Source organism: Leuciscus leuciscus (assembly GCF_965113295.1).
Source record: "Leuciscus leuciscus genome assembly, chromosome: 8".
In the NCBI taxonomy this organism is placed as follows: domain Eukaryota; kingdom Metazoa; phylum Chordata; class Actinopteri; order Cypriniformes; family Leuciscidae; genus Leuciscus; species Leuciscus leuciscus.
The window spans coordinates 18,537,768-18,557,305 of record NC_138732.1 but is presented as its reverse complement, the minus strand read 5'-3'; the positions used below and the strand labels follow the sequence as shown (position 1 = coordinate 18,557,305).

The 19,538-nt window shown below is 37.4% G+C and overlaps 1 protein-coding gene across 6 annotated transcripts in view; it reads right to left on the bottom strand.

Annotated features, from left to right (window-relative positions):
• Window positions 1-19,538, bottom strand: part of ablim3 (actin binding LIM protein family, member 3) — a 61,451-nt gene that overhangs the window by 21,763 nt on the left and 20,150 nt on the right. For all 6 annotated transcript variants that reach the window (XM_082176806.1, XM_082176807.1, XM_082176808.1 and 3 more), the window contains exons 3-7: window positions 12,571-12,754; window positions 6,666-6,781; window positions 4,725-4,851; window positions 3,945-4,038; window positions 374-461 (exon numbers count right to left, since the gene is read on the bottom strand). In XM_082176806.1, the coding sequence (XP_082032932.1) occupies window positions 374-461; window positions 3,945-4,038; window positions 4,725-4,851; window positions 6,666-6,781; window positions 12,571-12,754 (609 nt within the window). The remainder of the gene's footprint in view (window positions 1-373; window positions 462-3,944; window positions 4,039-4,724; window positions 4,852-6,665; window positions 6,782-12,570; window positions 12,755-19,538) is intronic.

The following is a 19,538-nucleotide window of genomic DNA, read 5'->3' as shown; positions in this document are numbered from 1 at the left end:
CATTTCATAAGGTTTATCTTTTAAATGTTGATTTCGTCTTTATTTATAAGGTTTATCATTTCATAAGGTTTATCTTTTAAATGTTGATTTCGTCTTTATTTAATATTAAAGATGTTTATTTAAAGTTCAAGTAAATTTTGTTTCAACATTTTGGCAACTGCATTTTCATATGAACTGCAAAGTTCATAGAAAATGTTATACAATATTTAGTTTGACCACCTGTGGTTGACAATCAGCATTTTCTGAAAGTTAAGCAACTTTCACTGACCATTTGTTAAATTTAAAAAAGTCCTTATTTGGAAGAGTTTCAAGCCCCGTTTTGCGCCCTATTCATGGAAAGTGCCAGCTGTTGGCCTTTGTAACCTCTCCTCACCTGTGAGATACATCTCCTCTCCTTCTGTAAACATCATCTGACACCGGGCACAGCGAGCACAAGTGGGGTGGTAGTGCTTCCCACCAGCCTGGACAGAGAAAGAAAGGGACACAATGTCAGAGGATAGGGGATTTTAAAACAACACGTACAAGCACATACAAGCTCCACCTATGGAACCCATTATCGTGAGCACAATAAACACTGTAAACACATGCTTGTCTTAACAGTGATTTTTAAATGCATTTACTATTACTATACCATATTAAGAAACAGAGCACTCCTCCTTTATTGCTGTTTTAATACTGTTCAAGACTCATTTAAGCTCCACAGACGTTTAATGACTCTCTTGCTCATCATACACACTTTTAAAGCTTACAGAGATCCTTCAGTGCCAAAAGTCAGTAATTGAGAGAACTGTTCCTCTGGGACATTTAAAACAAGGAGTGTTTGTTGATGGAACTGCAGATAATGAACACATTTTTATTTATTTTTTACATTTACAATGTTTCTTTAGAGTTAGTTGAGAAAAGGGGACAAAATGAGATCAAGATGATGCCCCCAAAGTCAAGTCAAGTCAAGTCACCTTTATTTATATAGCTTTTTACAATACAGATTGTTTCAAAGTAGCTATACAGTGATAACAGGAAAATAATGTAACAAAGTTTTTTTCGACTGTACATCAAATCTAAAAGAAATATTTATGTATTATTATTAAAAATATTGTAAGAGCAAGTTCCAGTACCTGAATCTGATTGGTCGAGCAACGTTCTAACAGTGCTGATATAACAGTTCAAAGAATGTATGTAAAGTTTGCATTTACATTGTTATGGCAGTAGGTGGCGACAAGTGAAAGTCTTTATGAGTGATTAATTTAATCAGATTTGTTCAAAACAATGATTCAGTCAGGAACAACACATGTAACTGTCTTCATGAACGAGTCACCGATTTGTTCAAAACTGATTAATTGGAAATGATTCAGAAATGAAACATGTGAGTGTCTTTATGAATGAGTCACTGAATCAGCTTCACAGTTAGTTCAGCTAAAGCAATCAGATAAAACAATTTGTTCATTCGGGTTCACACTGATTCATTCAGGAACAAAACGTTCATTTAATAATTTAATCAATTGCAATTCATGCAAACCTAATTAATTTAGTAATTAAATATGTGACTGTCTTTTTGAATGAGTAACTGAATAAGTCAATCAAAAGATTAATTCAAAACGCTGATTCCTTCAGGAACAAAACATGTGACTCTCTTCATGCGCAAGTCATTTAATTAATTCTCTCAATCGATTTGTTAATTTATTCAGATTCATTCAGAAATGACTGTCTTTATGAATGAGTCAAATTAGTCAACTCAAATGATTTGTTCAAAAACACTGATTCTTTCAGGAACTACTGTGTGTTGCTCAGAGACACAGTAATTATTCTGTGGCTTCATTTGGAACTATTTACATTAGAAGAACCAAAACAGAAATATTGCACATAATGCATCTAAAATGCAGGTAGTCTTTAGGCTAGTATGATAGTTGCTAGTAGCTAGTATGACAGTTGCTATTTATAGACAAATATTGCAAATATGCTGTCTCATTGGGAAGTCCAGAGAAAAAAGGGGTGTATTGGAGAGGAGGCACAGAGCAGGTGGCAAGAGAAGGCCAGCTTATGAGTTAGAGACATAGTGTATGCTGCCATTGCTCCAGGAATCAGCAAGCTGTCAGTTTCTAAGTGCTCAGAGGCATGTGGTATCACTAGGTGTCTCCCAGGGGGAATGAGTGCAAATCAAACAGGCAGATAGAGATAAATCAGCCAGTGTCCCACTAGCTATAAATAACCTGACTTGAGCTCTCGCTGGAACACGGAGCACTTCACACCAGCCACTCTGACTGGGATCAGAGAAAACAGAGCGACAGGAATGAGTTAGTTTGTGTGAGTACACAAACTCACACAAATTCTTTTCAAATGTGTGTGTATTAGCATTAAGCTTCATCAGCTTTGGAACTCTCGGCTGGCAAATTATCTCCTTTCTTATTTGTATGTAAACTACCTCATCATGTTTCTCTTCCCCTGTGACAGTCACATTACTCATAGTCTCTCTCTCACGCTCTCTGTCTCCCTCTCCAACTCCATGACTCTACGACCCTGTTCAGAAGTGTCACGGAAAATAGCAAATAAACAAAAGAAAGGGTGCCAGGGGTACCTGCAAAAAGGATCATTCTTGCTTATGAAGCATCAAAGGCCAGAAAATTAGGCCATTCCTCTGAAGGACGAGCCACTGGGGAGGTAAACTGGCACTTCATTAGCTCCATCATTCATTCTCATAGTAACTACCCATTGAAACAGTAGTGGTAAAATCTATCTATCTGTAAATTTGTCTATCTGTCCGTCTGTCTATCTATCTAGTAAGCAGTGCTTGTCCATTAAAAAAAAAAAAACTTGCTCAGAATTAGCAGAATTTGGTTTCAACCATGTTGCTAAAGAGTCTATGAGGTTGCTAAGGTGTTGTGAGTGGTTGCTAGGGTGTTGGACAACGCCATGTTATCATCTGCCGGGAGAAACTGTAGGTTTGATCATAGCATCAAGTCCATAGCTCAAACGATAAACTACTATATGGTAGAAGGCGCATAACTTTTAAGAGGAAGCTATAAATATCAGAAACAATAAGAGTGATGTTTGCCTCGCTTTTTTATTCTCTCAAAGCCTTCTTCTCTACTCGTCTCTCCAAGGTGTATTCTTTGCCATCTGTTAACCATAAACGTTGAAAGTGTTTCGAGAAAAAACACTATGTATGTCTAAGGGAAGAGTGCTTCAAATAGTGTTTTTATTCCCTGTCTGTCTGGGCTTCTTTATCCATCTCCTCATATTTAGCCCTTGATCTTTTTATAATGGAGGCTTCTTGCCTGGCCCACTTGATGGATCAATTCATGTTCAGTTCAGGTATAACAAACGCAATCGCTTTCTATTCAGCAGAGTTCTGAGTCAAAAACAATCAAAAACGAGTCGCTCATCACAAAGAACTACTATATGTGTGTATAATGAGTCAATTGCTCAGGTCCAGTGTTTTTTACAGGGTTTCCACAAAGGTATTACAGGTGTGTGTGGACATGAATGAAACTTTCATGACATTTCTAATACATTTTTTTTTTAGGTTTTAGAGAGAGGTATTTTATGCTAATCAAGGCTGCATTGATTGAAAAGTACAGTAGAAACAGTAATATTGTTAAATATTATTACAATTTAAAATAACCATTTTCTATTTTAATATATTGCAATATATCATTTATTCCTGTGATGGTAAAGCTGAATTTTCAGCAGCCTTTTCTCAGGATACTTTGAGGAATAGAAAGTTCAAAAGAACAGAATTTATTTGAAATATAAATCTTTTGTAGCATTATAAATGTCTATATACTGTCACTTTTGATCAATTCAATGTGTCAATGTTGAATAAAATTATTAACCCCAGACTTTTGAATGGCAGTGTAATGTTACACAGTGTCGCAGAGTCTAGGTTGGGGGGGTCTGTTGGACACTGGTCTAATGGCTGGATGTAAGTAGGCAGGATGTAGACTCACCTCCAGGACACGTCCACTGATGTATCTGTTGCATGTTTCACACTTTATCCCAAACTGGGCATGGTAGTCTGACTCACAGTAAGGAATGCCGTCTCTGCATGCAAAATAAGACTCACATGAATGAACACATTTTTATACTGTTACCAAAAATAAAACACAGGTGAGTAGGTTTTACAAAACCAGAAAACTACCTCAAAATCGGAGTGACACAAAAGTCCCTAACAGGAGCAGCAGCTTATCAGTAAATCAAGTATGTATCTACATCCACATTACTTTTCAAAAGTTTGGGGTTGGTACGATTTTTGAAATAAGTATTTTATGCTCACCAAGGCTGCATTTATTTGATAAAAAAATACAGCAAAAACAGTAATATTGAGAAATACTGTTACAATTGAAAATAACTGTTTTATATTTCAATATATTTTAAAATGTAATTTATTTCTGTGATGGCAAAGCTGAATTTCCTGCAGCCGTTACTCCAGTCTACAGTCTCACGTGACTTTTGAACTGTAGTGTTTATACAGTGAGAGAAAGTGTTCACACAAATTGCCTAAGCTAAGAATTCTACATGTATCCAGATTTAAAAATGATACACAGGCCTATTATTTTGTAGGCCTATTATTGGAACTGAATGTGTAAATATTAGTGATTAAATATTTATGAAATGAGCAGAGTTAATGTGGTTTTAAACATGAGAAACAGGCTGCTTTGTGCAACACAATATATGTGATGTGTGGTTGAAAGAAAGCCAACAGGTCAACAGAAGCAGTGGTCACTCACTTGCTGATGTACTCCCCGGTCAGGACCAGGCCACAGGTCTGACACCTGAAGCAGCTGACGTGCCACTGTTTCTCTAACGCCAGCAGAGACTGACCCTGTTTTATCTCCTCCTTACAACCTGCACAGTCTAAAAAGAGTCATGACTCATGAGGAGGGGAAGAGAGGTTATATAATGGACTTTAGGCTCATACGTCTCTCCTGTGTCCTGTCGGACTTGACAGGTTTATAAAAAGCACATGAGATACATATCAATAATTGTCATGAAGGTTAGGTTTAGTTTTTTGTTTTTTTTAAATCATATATACACACATACTTTATTGAGCTGTGTAGGGCAGCATGATATATGACTGTAACAGGGTTTTGAGCACTAAAGGTCAGTGCATCATTTGTTTTTATTTGGAAGATGTTCAGCTATGTTTAGAGTGTTTGCATCCTAATCCACAGCTCAGATTTCTTCATTTTACCTGCCTGATCAATCAGATCAATATTTAGACAGAGACAGGTATTACAGAACGCTTTCACACTTCTATTCCAACCATTTCTATCCTCCTTTTCCCTGTAGAAGCTGTCATTCAAGAGTTGAAGTGGAACAGATAACAGATCATTCTTGTCATGCATTGCAGGACCTTTTATGAAGCAACTTGAAAAACAAATGTTGTCATTTAAAGAAGTATTTTTTATAAAAGGGTTTGCCAGACTTTCAGAAGTTTAATCAGGCAGAGCTTGACCAGATTATTAGCACAATGACAATAACCTGTGTCATTAGCAGGTTGCATAAACTGCTTAGACTAGTCTTAAAAGAAAGTCATCGTAATTTTTTTTCTTCAAGACTGGTCAGAACTTTTTGTATTTAAGTCGGTTAAATAAAAATCTAGATTGGTCTAATTTGAATCTGAAAAGTAAGACTGATTACCTTTTGGCTAATTGCCAGCTGGTCAAAGTAGTTCTTAAGACGCAGTCTTTACATAGTGGTTATGATTATGCAACCGGCTCCTAAAGTTAATTTTGATAATTATTTTTGTTGTAACCATCTGACATCTGAAAATGTAGTATTATATTGATTTCTATAATTTTATCAATTGTTTTTAACATTTTTATTTAAGAAAGAAAAAATGATGGAACACCAGGAATACATATTAAATCAGTTCCTGATGTTTTCGTTACATCAGGTTACATGGCAAAAATGTACCATTCATTAAAACCAAAGTAGTTAAAATGATTATGTTATTACTACACTATTATGTTGACTTAATTGTGATAAAAGAAAAGTAATATGATTCCCATCTTTAAAAAAAACATTAAGATTTTATCCAGTTCATAAAATGGGAAAGACTGCATAGCAGAAATGTCCCAGGCATGTTCAGACTCTCTACATTTGTTCAACCAAAGAGCAAACATAGACACAAAGCTCAGACGCTCTTCACCTCTGGCCTTTATAAAACATCACAGCGTTCTGCCTCTGTTTACTCAGACACTACACACTCTCTAATCTGTTGAACAGGGGTCTGTCCTCTCCCCTCAAACACTCAAGAAATTGAAAATAACGAATGAATACACACACACACACACACACACACACACACACACACACACACACACACACACACACACACACACGTTGTGTTTTCATGTTTAATGGGGACTTTCCATAGACAATGTTTGTTTTTTTATACTGTAAAAACTGTATATTCTATCCGCTTACGTTAACCCTACTTTTTAACCTACCCATCACAGAAAACTTTCTGCATTTTTACATTTTCAGAAAAACATCACTCATGGGAACCAATAAATAAATTTCCCCACAAGGATAAGGATTTGGGGTATTGCCATCTTTGTGGGGACATTGTGTATCTCTTAATGTGGGGATTTCCAGGCCACATACACACACACACACACATGTGGACCACATATTTCATATTTAAATTGAGGAGAGAGACTTACGACTGGGCCCATGGATTTTGATTGGCTCATTGGAATTAACCAGCTTGAGGGAACATTGCTGACAGACACATTCTTTACCCCTGAACGTCACTCTGTCCCCGATTGGAAAAGGTTTCCTAGAGAGGGGAAAGACAGACAGATAACATGTTATTAAACATAGCACACACACATAGGTAAACCATAGCCTAAAACTGATCCAAATTAAAAATAAAATGATCAAATAAACCCAGAACGCATAGTAGAGAAAAGTATTGGCAGGTTCACACAACACACACTACACCAAATTGCTAATATTTCAACAGCAATTGCAAGATTTAGGTTTCCGTGCACATTTAATTTTTCAAAAGTGACAGTAAAGACAAAGACGTTTACAATGTTACAAAAATCTATTAAAAAAAAATGCTGTTGTTGTGAACTTTCAATTTATCGAAGAAATCCACTTAAGAAAAATGTATCCCGGTTCCACAAAAAATATTAAGAAACATAACTGTTTTCAAAATGTATAATAATAAGAAATGTTCCTTGAGCACCAAATAAGCATATTAGAATGATTTATAAGGATCATGTGACCTTGAAGACTGGAGTTATGATGCTGAAAATTCAGTTTTGCCATCACAGGAATAAATTACATTTTAATTATGTGAAAAAGAAAACAGATAGGCTATTATTTTAAATTGTAATAGCATAAGTACTGTGTTACTGTATTTCTGGTTAAATAAATGCAGCCTTGGATAGCAAAAGAGACTCTTTAAAAAAAAAATAATCTTACTGACCCCAAATTTTAAACTGTAGCATAAATGTCTTGTAATGAAAATCCTGTATGGTAATTGACAGGTATGGTAATAGAAGCCAAATAAATAAGGATGTACAAATATTTAAGAGCAGAACAGTTGCTTCAGGTAACATTAAACCCCAAATAGAGTTGAAGAAGGCCTTATTACCCACAAAGCATCAAGCACAGACCAGAGCAGGCCTGTAATGACGACCAAGCTCTCACTAAGCATGCTGTCTTCCCTTCAGACACTCTCAAGAAACAAGCATCATTGAAATAAAGGGTCAAAGTGACTCGTATCACATACTGTAATGACTTAAAAATTATGAGTAATGGGGTATATAAGGACAAGGTGGGATCTCTACTCATTTTAGTTTTGCTGGTGAGCAACATTGCTTTGCTGATCCACCAGAGAGTCCAGTATAATCCAACCTGGACCATCTGGAAATTCGTTGGAGTTTAAGATGGTCTTTGGGCTACTCCTCACCATTCTTCCTAATCTTTTACCAAAGGCCTCTGCAAACCAAGAACAAGGCCATGTTCCACTGTATACATAAGATCCTGGAGAATAGATTATGCTTTATGTTGATAAACGCATGTGTCTCTTTAGAGCACATGACCACATGTCTCATGACAGCTCACATAATCCATTGTGTCCACAGCACTACTTTATCTGCTCAGTAATCAGCATGACTGGAAGCTTCTACACTACGAGACAAATCCTATTACAGTAGACTATTCCTCTACTAATGCAGCAATTATGAAACAATCCATTTACATTAAACCATGACCTTAGAGGAACACCGGCTCTGCCACTTTATAAGATTACAGAACAGCTCCTCTAAAAACAGATCTTGTATTATTTCTGTCACACTGCCACTGTCTACGGTATATTAATCAGTTTTAAATTTACTAAGAACACATAGAGTTTTTATTTATTATTAATTATTAAATTAAGATTAATGCAAATGTCAAGATGATAATATTAAGCACTTTTTGGTTTCAGCTGGGAATTTAGCATTTGTGTACCTTAATATTGCATGGTGCAGTGTCACATTTGTACATAAACACACAAACCAACACACTGTTCACTGGGCTATGTGAAGTATGGCATGACAAACTCCTCCAGTATTGAGACCACACACAAAGATGTCTTTGAAATCGAGAGTGAAAGATGACAGGGAAGTGGGCAGACAACAGAAGCACTTACAAAGCCTGTGTCAGACACATGGGTGGAATAATTCCTTTAGTTTCTCCAGTGTTTCAGTATAGCTGGAGCTAAGGCCATCACAATATCGGATTTTTCACATTACGGTTATCGTGGCCAAAATAATCCATGGTAACGATATATCACGATATCTATAGAAACCTTGAAAAAACAAACAATGTTTTCAGTCAAATTAATCTTTACTTTGTTTATTTTATTTTATGTTTTGCTTTCTTTTTTTAGCCAATGAATCACACCATTGCAAACTCTGGCTTTTTCTGGCTTCTTTGACACTGCCTAAGAAATAACCAGGAGAGTGTAAAAAAATGTCAAGTTCAACAGTATTATAACTAAACTTTAACAACACAACTAATAGCTTAACCTGTTAAGCTGCATCCCCATTTGGAACCCAAATCGGGGAAAATACATAAAATACATAGTTCATAAACCCTTTAGATTGTAAACATTGTAGACTAATTCAAAAGAAAACATTTAAACATCTAAATTCTGAGATTTATGGAACATTTTTAAGACCATGCTATGTGAATTAATTTAGTGGAGACTAAAATGCTAACTGTTTTTATTTTAGCACAGCGTCAAAGTACAATTTATGAGCATGTATAACAGCACGTTTTACTCAAAAATCGCGTTATAGCGTCAGTAAAATGATTAACTGATGTGGCTCCTTATCACAGAATGAGGCAGAAATTATTATTATTTTATAGCATTCTATACAGTGATAAAGGGTATGTTGATTAGTATTGCATTTTAAATATAAATTTAACCAAGATGGCTTGAAAAACACAGATAATCCATACTGTTACAACAGTGTGTTAGGGTTAGGGTCTGGATTTCCTGGAACATCAAAAGTTTAATAATTCTATGGGTCTCACTTGTAGACTTTTTTGCGCGAGGGTGCCCTCCGGTGTCAAGTATGAATGAAACAAATTACATATGAGTTTAACGCTCCATAATGCTCACATCGCCCTATTTTGGATAATAATACAACAAAAAAATTCCTCTCTAAAGATATTTGAAGTAAACATCCATACGTTTTTATCCGGATGAGCACACTAAAAGCCTCAAGGGATGTAAATATAACAAAACACAGAAAGGATGATGGACGCGGAGGTGGGTGAACAGGTTGGTGGTACTGCCCACTTTTGTGTTCTGCTGTTAATCGGCAAGTCCTGCAGACTGGGGTGTCTAACGAGTCATTTTCTCTAAATACAAAAAACTCCCATAATGGCGAGCTTACTTTATTTGGAGTGTAGGCATTTGGAGAGTTTTATCAGACGACATGATTTATGACAGATGGCAGCATTAAGGTACAATACCGCCACCTATTGTACTTTGGGATGTCAACCAGGTACTGCCGCTGGATTATTTACTTGTCATATTAGCTAGCATATGTGTAATATTTATTTAAAATATAACGGTTATCACGATATATTGTCACACCCTTTAACAAGGTATCGATATTTCATGTTTTGAATATCTCGGTTATCGTCAATACCCGTAATAGCGCGTCACCCCTAGCTAGAGCCAATAAGAGCAGGGTCTCTGGATTTACACTTACTTTTTAATTTCCTTAATTCTCTCTGTCTCTGTGTTTTAGGCCTCCTCTTTCACACAACCTACTTCATTCTATATTTGTATGTGAAAACTGTGTGGGCTTCCTCATGAGGCTTTGTGCGTGTCTTTCCGTGCAGTCTTTACGCGACCTTGGCATTACCGCCACATCACACTCCCTCCAGACACACAGCATTGTCAGCTTTTCCTGCTCTTTAAAAATTTACAGTTTTCGTGCTTTGCTGCTTTTATTCTGTCCACGGACACAATATTTAGACTCTTTCAGGACAGAACAATTAGCCTGTGCACTCCTGTTTAAGAAATTTCTTAAATTCTTACAAAATTCTTGAAATTTGCACACACAAAATTCATTAAGAAACCAAATTGACCTCTTTTTCGACAATATGAATTGTCATTTTGCCATTTTTTTAATACAATTTTGCAAAGTAAATGTATGGTGTACTGAACATTATTTTTTTGCAGTTAAATAAATGTAAAACAATCAAGCATCCCTCCATCTTTGTAAACTGCAACAGTTTCTCAAAATATAAATGAAAGGCCCATAATGCCACACAGAAATATGAGTTGTATTGGCATCTAACTATTCAATATATTGCTGAGGGCTGTAACATGACTTATGAATTATCACTGACAGCACTACTGGGACGGTAGCCCACTAAATCTAGAGCTTGGTCTCCACACAGATGGTCTAAATATTAAATGTAACATAATCTAGCTCTCCCGTTGACTGTTTACTTCTTGGTCAGGCCGATAAATGTTTAGGTTACTCCTGCCAAGAGCATCCCATTGGGCCATTTAGTAGCCCAATTGGCAACGCAGTCCAACAAAGCAATCCCAGTCCTCCGTGAAAATGCCTTTTCCTACCCACATAAATTCATCAAGCGGTGTGCTCTCTTTTGGTGTGCTAATGAACTAAAGGAGGAGAGGCAAGTTACTTAGTGGAACTAATTTCCTGAATATCAGAACAAACCAAACACACTGTAATTACAAATGGGACATAACAGAGACACATTAGCAGCTAAACTTACAGCTCTCCAGCAAATTCACTACAGCCCAGCAAAGTGTTCAAAAAAGCTCAAGAAAGAATAAAAAAAGGAGAGGAAAAAGCATATAAGAGAGAGAGGAGAGAGCAGTCACCCAATGTGAATACTAAAGCAGTACAGTAAATACAGAAAATATCATGTTGTCTCAAACCCATTTTTACTACAAAAAACCAATGGGATTCAAATAACAGTGTGTCAGTGTTGGGCAGACAGATAATGGGTCCCCGCAGGGATGTCTTACAGTACCTCTTATTTTCTTGCTTGTCAGTCTGAGAACAGGCCATACATGAAGGACAAAAGATGGTGCTTTTCCGCCGCTGCCTTTAACTTCATCTGCTCCTTTCATTCTGTGAGGCAAATATTCACCGCAGCAGCTTCTCCATTTACACTTTTTCTCCCTTCTCTGCTTTCTTTCTGGGCACTATTGCATATTTTGAGCCCCAAACCTCAACTTTCTTCCGCATGGACTCATGTTACAATATTCTGCTCAGTTCTGCATTGATCGCTCCTTCTCCACTTGTGGTATTATACTCTCTAGAGCAATTTAGTCAAGAGAAGTGAAGATGCCTACACACAGGGTCCAAAATAAACACTTGCCAAGTGGCAAATTCAAGTAAAAAATGTATTTGACGAGTAGGCTACATTGAAGTAAGTTGAAACATAATGCATCCATTAAATTGCAAGAACTGTAGTCTGACCCTGCTTTTTTAATATCTGACATGAGTCAATCAAATTAAAGACATACAAATCATCTGCTAAAGAAAAATGATCATCAGAAATGCGGACAAAAAATATGATGAGCAAAATCACAATGCAAATTTTCTCACTATTTGGAAGGTTAATTAAAAGTTTTACTTTTACTGGACTGAAAGCGAGAGAATGTGGCATAAGAAGTCAAGAGTTCACCTTTGCCTTCCCACTTTTTACATGTGGTCCATCAAATCCTTTAAATTCAGTTAAACCGAAGACATTACTTAAGTCTAAACTCTTTTTCTTGTCACAGACTTTGAATTTCTTTCAAAGAAAATTATACAAATACCAGCTGTCTTGGAACGTTGCTTGGCTGATGAAATTAGAAGACCGGAACTAAATGTGATATAATTGCTTAGTTTATAGATGAGTGGGGGTGCATATAGCTGTCAGTGGATGAATTAATGAGTTTCAGTCATCAGCACATTAGTAAATGAGCATCATTTACCAGCATCCCACCAGAGCTCCCTCAAGTTTAATCTGTTCGATGGATTCATTTCCATAATGACATGTTAGTAGTCTATGTAGTAGAGGGCTCACCTGCACACACTGCAGACGAAACACTGTGGATGATATGTGCGGCCCAGTGCAGAGACCACCTCCCCTGATATAAAGTCCCCACAGCTGTCACACTTTGTGCCGTAAAGGCGCTGGTAGTCAGCTGTGCAGATGTACTCGCCACTCTTCTGGAAGAATCCGGAATGTGCCAAATCACAGCCACACACTGGCAGAAAGAGAGAGAGACAGGAATAGAAATCAACATGAGATCATTGCCATGGTATTATAGTAGAGAAATGACAGGGAGAAAAAGAGGGAATGGGATTAAGGATCTTGCAAGCCAGGATTGAACTTGTGCTGCCAATTTAAGCACCACGGCTCAACACTTGATATACCATATTTATAGGCCTTGATTTAACACAGACACAAAACAAAAATGTTTGTTTTTAAGACTAGACTGATTTTTGAACCTAGTTTCAAGTAGATGTAAATAATAAACCGAATCAATTAGTCTTTATTAAGACCTCATTTTATGGTGCACCAAGCCATAGTCAGATGTTCTTACTTCCACTAAAGCTCAAGACACTAAGCTGAACATGACCATCAGGTCTTGTGACAATTTGACAAGTCACAAACTTGTGGAGTTCATGCAGGCCGAGTACCTCTGTCATTAAAGCAAATGAGGGACAAACCAAATTGATGTTTATGTACATTTTAGCTGACGTTTTCAATCATATTGTTGATTGATTGCTGATTATAGTCAATTAGATGGACATTTTATTTTATTTAAGAAGTATTTTCACTATTGGTCCCTTTTTGGGACCCCGCTGTCACCGTCACTACACCGTCTCTACTCTACACTGTAGCACAAAGTACACACAGAGAGAGAAAGATGGAGAGAGAAAGCACTGATTGCATGATCTGAACTAAAGATGGCTTGGTTGCTTTGACTTGCTCACTTACAGGAAGTGCTGCATTACAGTTTTTTTCAATTGCTTACACACTAAAATTAAAACTTTCCCACAATTAGCAAAACCTTATAATCAAGGAGCAAAACACCAGCTTGAATTTGCACAACTGTAAGCACATTGTCAGCTTCACACTTTTTGCAAAACATTACACACAGTGATTTGCAAAACACTAAACACACTTTGTATGCATTTGACAAAGAAATGTATCATGATGTCATTTCCTTGCAATTTCAAAGCAAAGGCTTTCAAATGAACACACCCATGAACCAATTGGTTAAACACAGCCAATGGTGTGCACACACACTGGTGCTTAATTGTAGACACACCAATCAGGTTTAAGCACTATAAAAAGGCAACAGGTAAGTTCACCTGTCTTCAACAAAAATTAACGGAATCAGAGGAAGAGGGAGAGTGCGGATGAGAGGGGGGATCCGGAGAGAACCAGGTGGAGGAAGAGGCCAAGGTAGAGGAAGAGGGAGAGGAAGAAATGGAGGAGGGGTAGGACATGCACAAAAAAGAAGATAACCAAATAAGTGTAACGAAATTCGTGCTACAATTGTGGACCATGTAATAAACCATGGACTAACACTGAGGGAGGCTGGACTGAGAGTACAGCCTAACCTAAGCAGTTACACGGTGGCATCAATAGTTCGGAAATTTCGTCAAGAGCACAGGTGAGAAACTTATCTTCTGTCAGCAGAAAATCCATAGCTAACTGCATGTAGTATATCAACAGTTTTGGTATCTATTCCTGTATCATTTTACAGTAAGCTAAATGTATTTTGTTTGGCCAACATAGGATTGAACGTCGAGAACACCAAGGAGGGAGGGACCCCATATTCACACATGAGCAAGAGAGAGAGAGAGATCATAAACCTCGTTTTGGCCAATAATGCAATCAGATATGGGCTTGAGAAATTCAAGCCCATATTGTCAATGATCCCCCAATTTTGTCCAACAGGTCTCTCTGTCAACAATAGCCCGTATCCTTAAAAAAACATCAAGTTCTGATGAAACAACTGTATAAAGTGCCATTTGAAAGAAATTCAGACAGGGTGAAAGTCCTGCGGCATGAATATGTGGTGGTACATTTTGTTCACTGACTGTAGTATTGTGTACTGCACACATAACCTTTTTACTGTACCAGTAATTTTACTGCATAGCAGACCTACAGTATATTGATCTACAAAATGTGATCTTTTGCTGTATTTCAGAGAGTTTTGCAAATGGATGCGGAGGAAGTCCCGCATGAGTTTATATAAATTGATGAGGCTAGATTTAACCTGACAAGAGTGAGAAGAAGGGGAAGAAACATCATTGGCCACAGGGCTATTGTCAATGTACAAGGGCAACGTGGGGGTAACATTACCCTTTGTGCTGCCATTACACAGAATGGGGTCCTCCACCGCCATGCCAACTTGGGTCCTTACAACACTGACCTCATTCTTACATTTTTAGACCGATTACACAATATTATCACAGCAGCAAACCAAAGGGACCAGATGCAATACATTGTTGTCTGGGACAATGTAGCTTTCCATCGTTCTGCTCTGGCCCAAAACTGGTTTCATCAACACCCACAATTTACAGTTCAATACCTTCCACCATACTCCCCCTTCCTAAAAACCTCATCGAGGAGTTCTTCTCTGCATGGCGGTGGAAGGTTTATGATCTCCGGCCCTATGTCCAGATGCCCCTCATTCAAGCTATGGAGGAAGCATGTGATCAAATTGAAGCAGCATCCATACAAGGGTGGATTCGTCACTCCAAAAGATTCTTCCCACGTTGCCTTGCAAATGTAAATATAGCATGTGATGTTGACGAGGCCCTGGGGGGTCGGTACTGAACTGGATATGTAATTTATGTTACAGTATTACTGTAAGCTTACAGTACAATGATACATTCAGTAATACTGTGTGAAAACTGGAAAATGTTTTGTTATGAATGTTTTGTTGAAATGTCAGTATTGACTGACTATTGACTGATATTTTCAGTGATCTGGTGTTGGTGAATTTATTTTTACACTTTCTCTGTGTAAATGCTAAAAGTGTTTTAGGTTGAGCACAGGAGTATTTAACTGATTCAAACAGAACTAGCCCATATGATGGTTGTGTTTATGTTATGATAACAAAATAAGGTTTTTATAAGACATTGTATAGTTTTGACAAAAGTGTTCCATTTTGCAAATGATCTGAGGTGTTGTGCTACTTTGGTGTAGTGTTGTGCTAATTGTGTGAAGGGGTTTGAAAAACCGGGCCCTGTTTTCAAAATTGTGCTTAAGCAATTGAAAAAAACTGTAAGAGGAGCAGTGTGAAAATTATGTGTACTGTATTGCCTTACGTGCGGTAGCATGGACTGAAAAACAGGGGTATCATGACGGTCCCTCTTTATATTAAGTGGCTTTAAGTACTATGTACTTACATCGAAAAATAAGTACAATGTACTTATTGTGTAGATGTTATATTGTAAAACACTTTTGCTGCAATTGAGATGTGACACTGGTAAGATTAGGGTCAGGTGTGGTGGTATGGGTAAGTTTAAGGGTGGGTTAAGGTGTAAGGGAAGGGTCAACAGTGTAATTACAAATGTAATTGCATACATTAATTACAGCTGTAATTACATGCAGGTATTTTTTTTAAATATAAGTACAATGTAAAAACATGTACACAATAAGTCTATTGTATCAAATGATTAATTTCAATGTAAGTACATCGTACTTAAAGCCACTTAATATAAAGTGGGACCTTCATGACAGTAAAAACACAATTTACGCAGTAAAAAAGAAAAGTGTTGTAGCTATAACACTATCATTATTACAGCACATACAAATAATTCAACCTACAAACCCAAACTGAAGATATAAAACCTGTACAATGTAGGAATGTTATGCCTCTCAGTGTCATCCCGTTGGGATTTTACCAATAATTAGGTGATAATGGGAAATGGATTACAGTTTGAGGTACATTTTCCTGAGGAACCATATATTAGCAGCTTGAATCCATACTAACATTTAACAAAAACAGTTAACAAAAAAAAACAGTTAAATAAAAAACTTGTGTGTGTGTGAGCACACACACACACATGCACACACACACATGCACACAGTCTCCCAGCCCTCAGCATCCATCATCCTTGCAATGACAGCTGTGATTGGCTCATGGAATTGGCAATGATTGCCTTTTGCAAAATGTGTCACCGTACTGTAAATCATTCATTCAAAGTCAAATATCCTCATAAGTCATTTGTATGTCTTAGTCCTGTATTCTAAGGCACAAGGATTGAATGACCTTCTGCTGAGAAACTCAAGCAGGTCATTTAGAGAAATAACGGTAAATTGTGAGATGAAATCTGATGCTCGCTGATTATGATAAGGCCTCTATGATTCTCATTGGTTGGCTTCTGATTGAAAGAACCCATGCAGGAGTGAAAAGACTTTCTCAAAGCGCTCATCTGTCCTGATGCTATCACTATGTCATTGAACTGCTGCTGTAACACTGAATAGCTGCAAGAGTTGGGCAATTTTATACATACAAAATATATATTTGCAATGATTAAGCTGGGAATGTAAAATTATACAACATTGTGAATTTCATGCACTTTTGATTTGGCCATCAATTTTTCAAACGGCCAAGTCATCACACTATATATCTTTAATATATATTTTAAACTCTTACAATAATATAAAAATTGTAATAATATATATAGATTGTCATGTATTGTGATTAGTTGTATATTTTAGGTCATAAAAATAATATTTTACTGGTGAGATGTATAAAGACGACATGAACCCTAAAAAAGAAACTGAATAGAGGCAGAATAAAAGAATAAAAAGGGCCAAAAGACAGAATAGTTATATTGCTAGTGGGCACTAGGACTGCTGCCGAAATCTTCACTGTGGTCCAGCAGCTTCAACAGAACTGGGACTTCGACAGAAATCTGGAGTCTTTGGCAGTGTAACCACATGTGCAGGGAAATTATAGCCCTGCTGTGAATGTCTGTGTGTATGCGTGTGTAAGATAGACACTGTGCCAGGCAGCCGCATTTCAGACAACCACAAAACAATGGCATGTTGCTTCAAATGGCCCAACTGGATTGAAACCCTGCAATAAAAGAGAAAACTCTGGAGCACATGACATTTGAAGCCTAATGGAAAATGAAAAAAGGAGAAGGCCTTTTCAACTCAAATAACTTCCAGAGTCAGACAGAATTAAAATTTCCACAAACTCCATAAAGCAGTGGCAAAAACGTACAGATAAGAAACATTAGGGATACACAGTGGGTTGTTTTGTAACAGCTATTCATAACTGAAAGAAGTAATCTACATTTAAATCATTTGAAAAAGTAGTTAGCTTCACCACAAGCTCTTCGCAAAACGTAGCTAACGACTGAAGCTAATTAAAAGGGCAATATGTTCAACTACCTAATTATATCATTTATAAATTAATCGTGTTTTTGGCACAAAAACAATGAGGGTTTCTCATTTTGGGTGACAGCATTAGACTTGAACAGATATATTTTCAAAATAAAAATATATTAACAGAAAAATATAAGTTAGAAGTGCACGGAAGGTACTTTTCTCTAATGGTCTCCTTTTCAAGCACAATATGTGCTACTTGTGACATGAATGTCAGAGAATAGTTGCCGGTTACTGCAACGAGGACTTGTTATTCCATCTATGATGCTGTTGGCTCACGGAGTTCCCAAACCGACAGCTCTTCACCGAGACATAGCAAACAGACATGCAGGCTGGGCCACGAGGTACTGAGAGAGGGTTCAGACTAAGAGGGTGAGACAGCATGAACTGAGACCCAGAGGGCCCGTGCTTTGTTCTGGAGCTGTGCCTGTATCCCTGACCACAAGACAATAATCCTGAGCTCAACAAGAGGGATGAGGATGATGAAGCTCTTCGATGTTCAGCGTGAACAATATAACCAGAGGCCTTTTAGAAAGAGATGAACCGGTCACTGCTGGTCCCTGCAGAGACGCTGAAAGGCCAGATAGAGTAATGTCGACGTTCTTGTGAATATTCGGTGAGAGCACATTCACAGAGACTTCATTATGTTTCTGTACCAGTAGATTGATTAACTGGTGGTATGCAAGACCAAAGTATTTAAGCCAGTTATATAAAATACAGAAATGAAAAATGCAGATGTGTCCCAAAGAGAGGATTCTTCCCTCTCAGAAAAAAAGTTCCAAAGCTGTCACTGGGGCAGTAACCTAAGGTACAAAAGCGAAAAGGTAGATAATTTTACCCTTTTTACCCCTAAATTGTACATAATAGTACCTTAAAGGTACATAGTACTAGTACTTTAAAAGTACATATTAGAACCTTAAGTGCACATATCCGTACTTTAAGTGTACAAATTAGTACCTTTTAGCTTTTGTATCTTAGGGTACTGCCCCAGTGACAGCGTTGTACCTTTTTTTCTGAGAGTGTTCCATACCACACTTCCATATCTCCACGGGAGTGTGTTATGAGAATGATAAAAAAAAATTAAAAACACACGCACCAAAAATATAATTAAGCTAATGCATTTATGATTGACTGAAATGGATTGATCAGATTAATCTAAATGTTTTTTAAATGGACTGGTCAAATAATCAGTATGGAACATTTCAGGTCTGATAAAAGGCGCACAGAATAGCAGTTCATTGGCTGAGAGATTGGTGGGAGGGACGTCCTCTTTCACAGTTGCCATAGGAAACCTAAACCTTCCACGGTTGCCCTAGAGACAGCAGGGTCCCATACAAAATGCCTGAGGTGTGAGACTGCTTATTTGTGTGGCTGTCCAAGTCACTTTAAGATAACAGACCATCTTCATGCCATGTGGAGGGCATGACTTAATTCTAACAGTAAAGTCTACCGCAACATGGTGTAGTGTGCGTTCAGGATCCTGTTCTGAGGTAGGGTGTGTCTGCTCGGGCTGGTGAAAATTCACTAGGGGTTTTGATGGCTTGCCTTGAAGTAACTTCGTTTAAATTACGGGCAGATGGATAGTCAATGTATCCCTCCTAAATACCATCTTAACCCAAAACTGA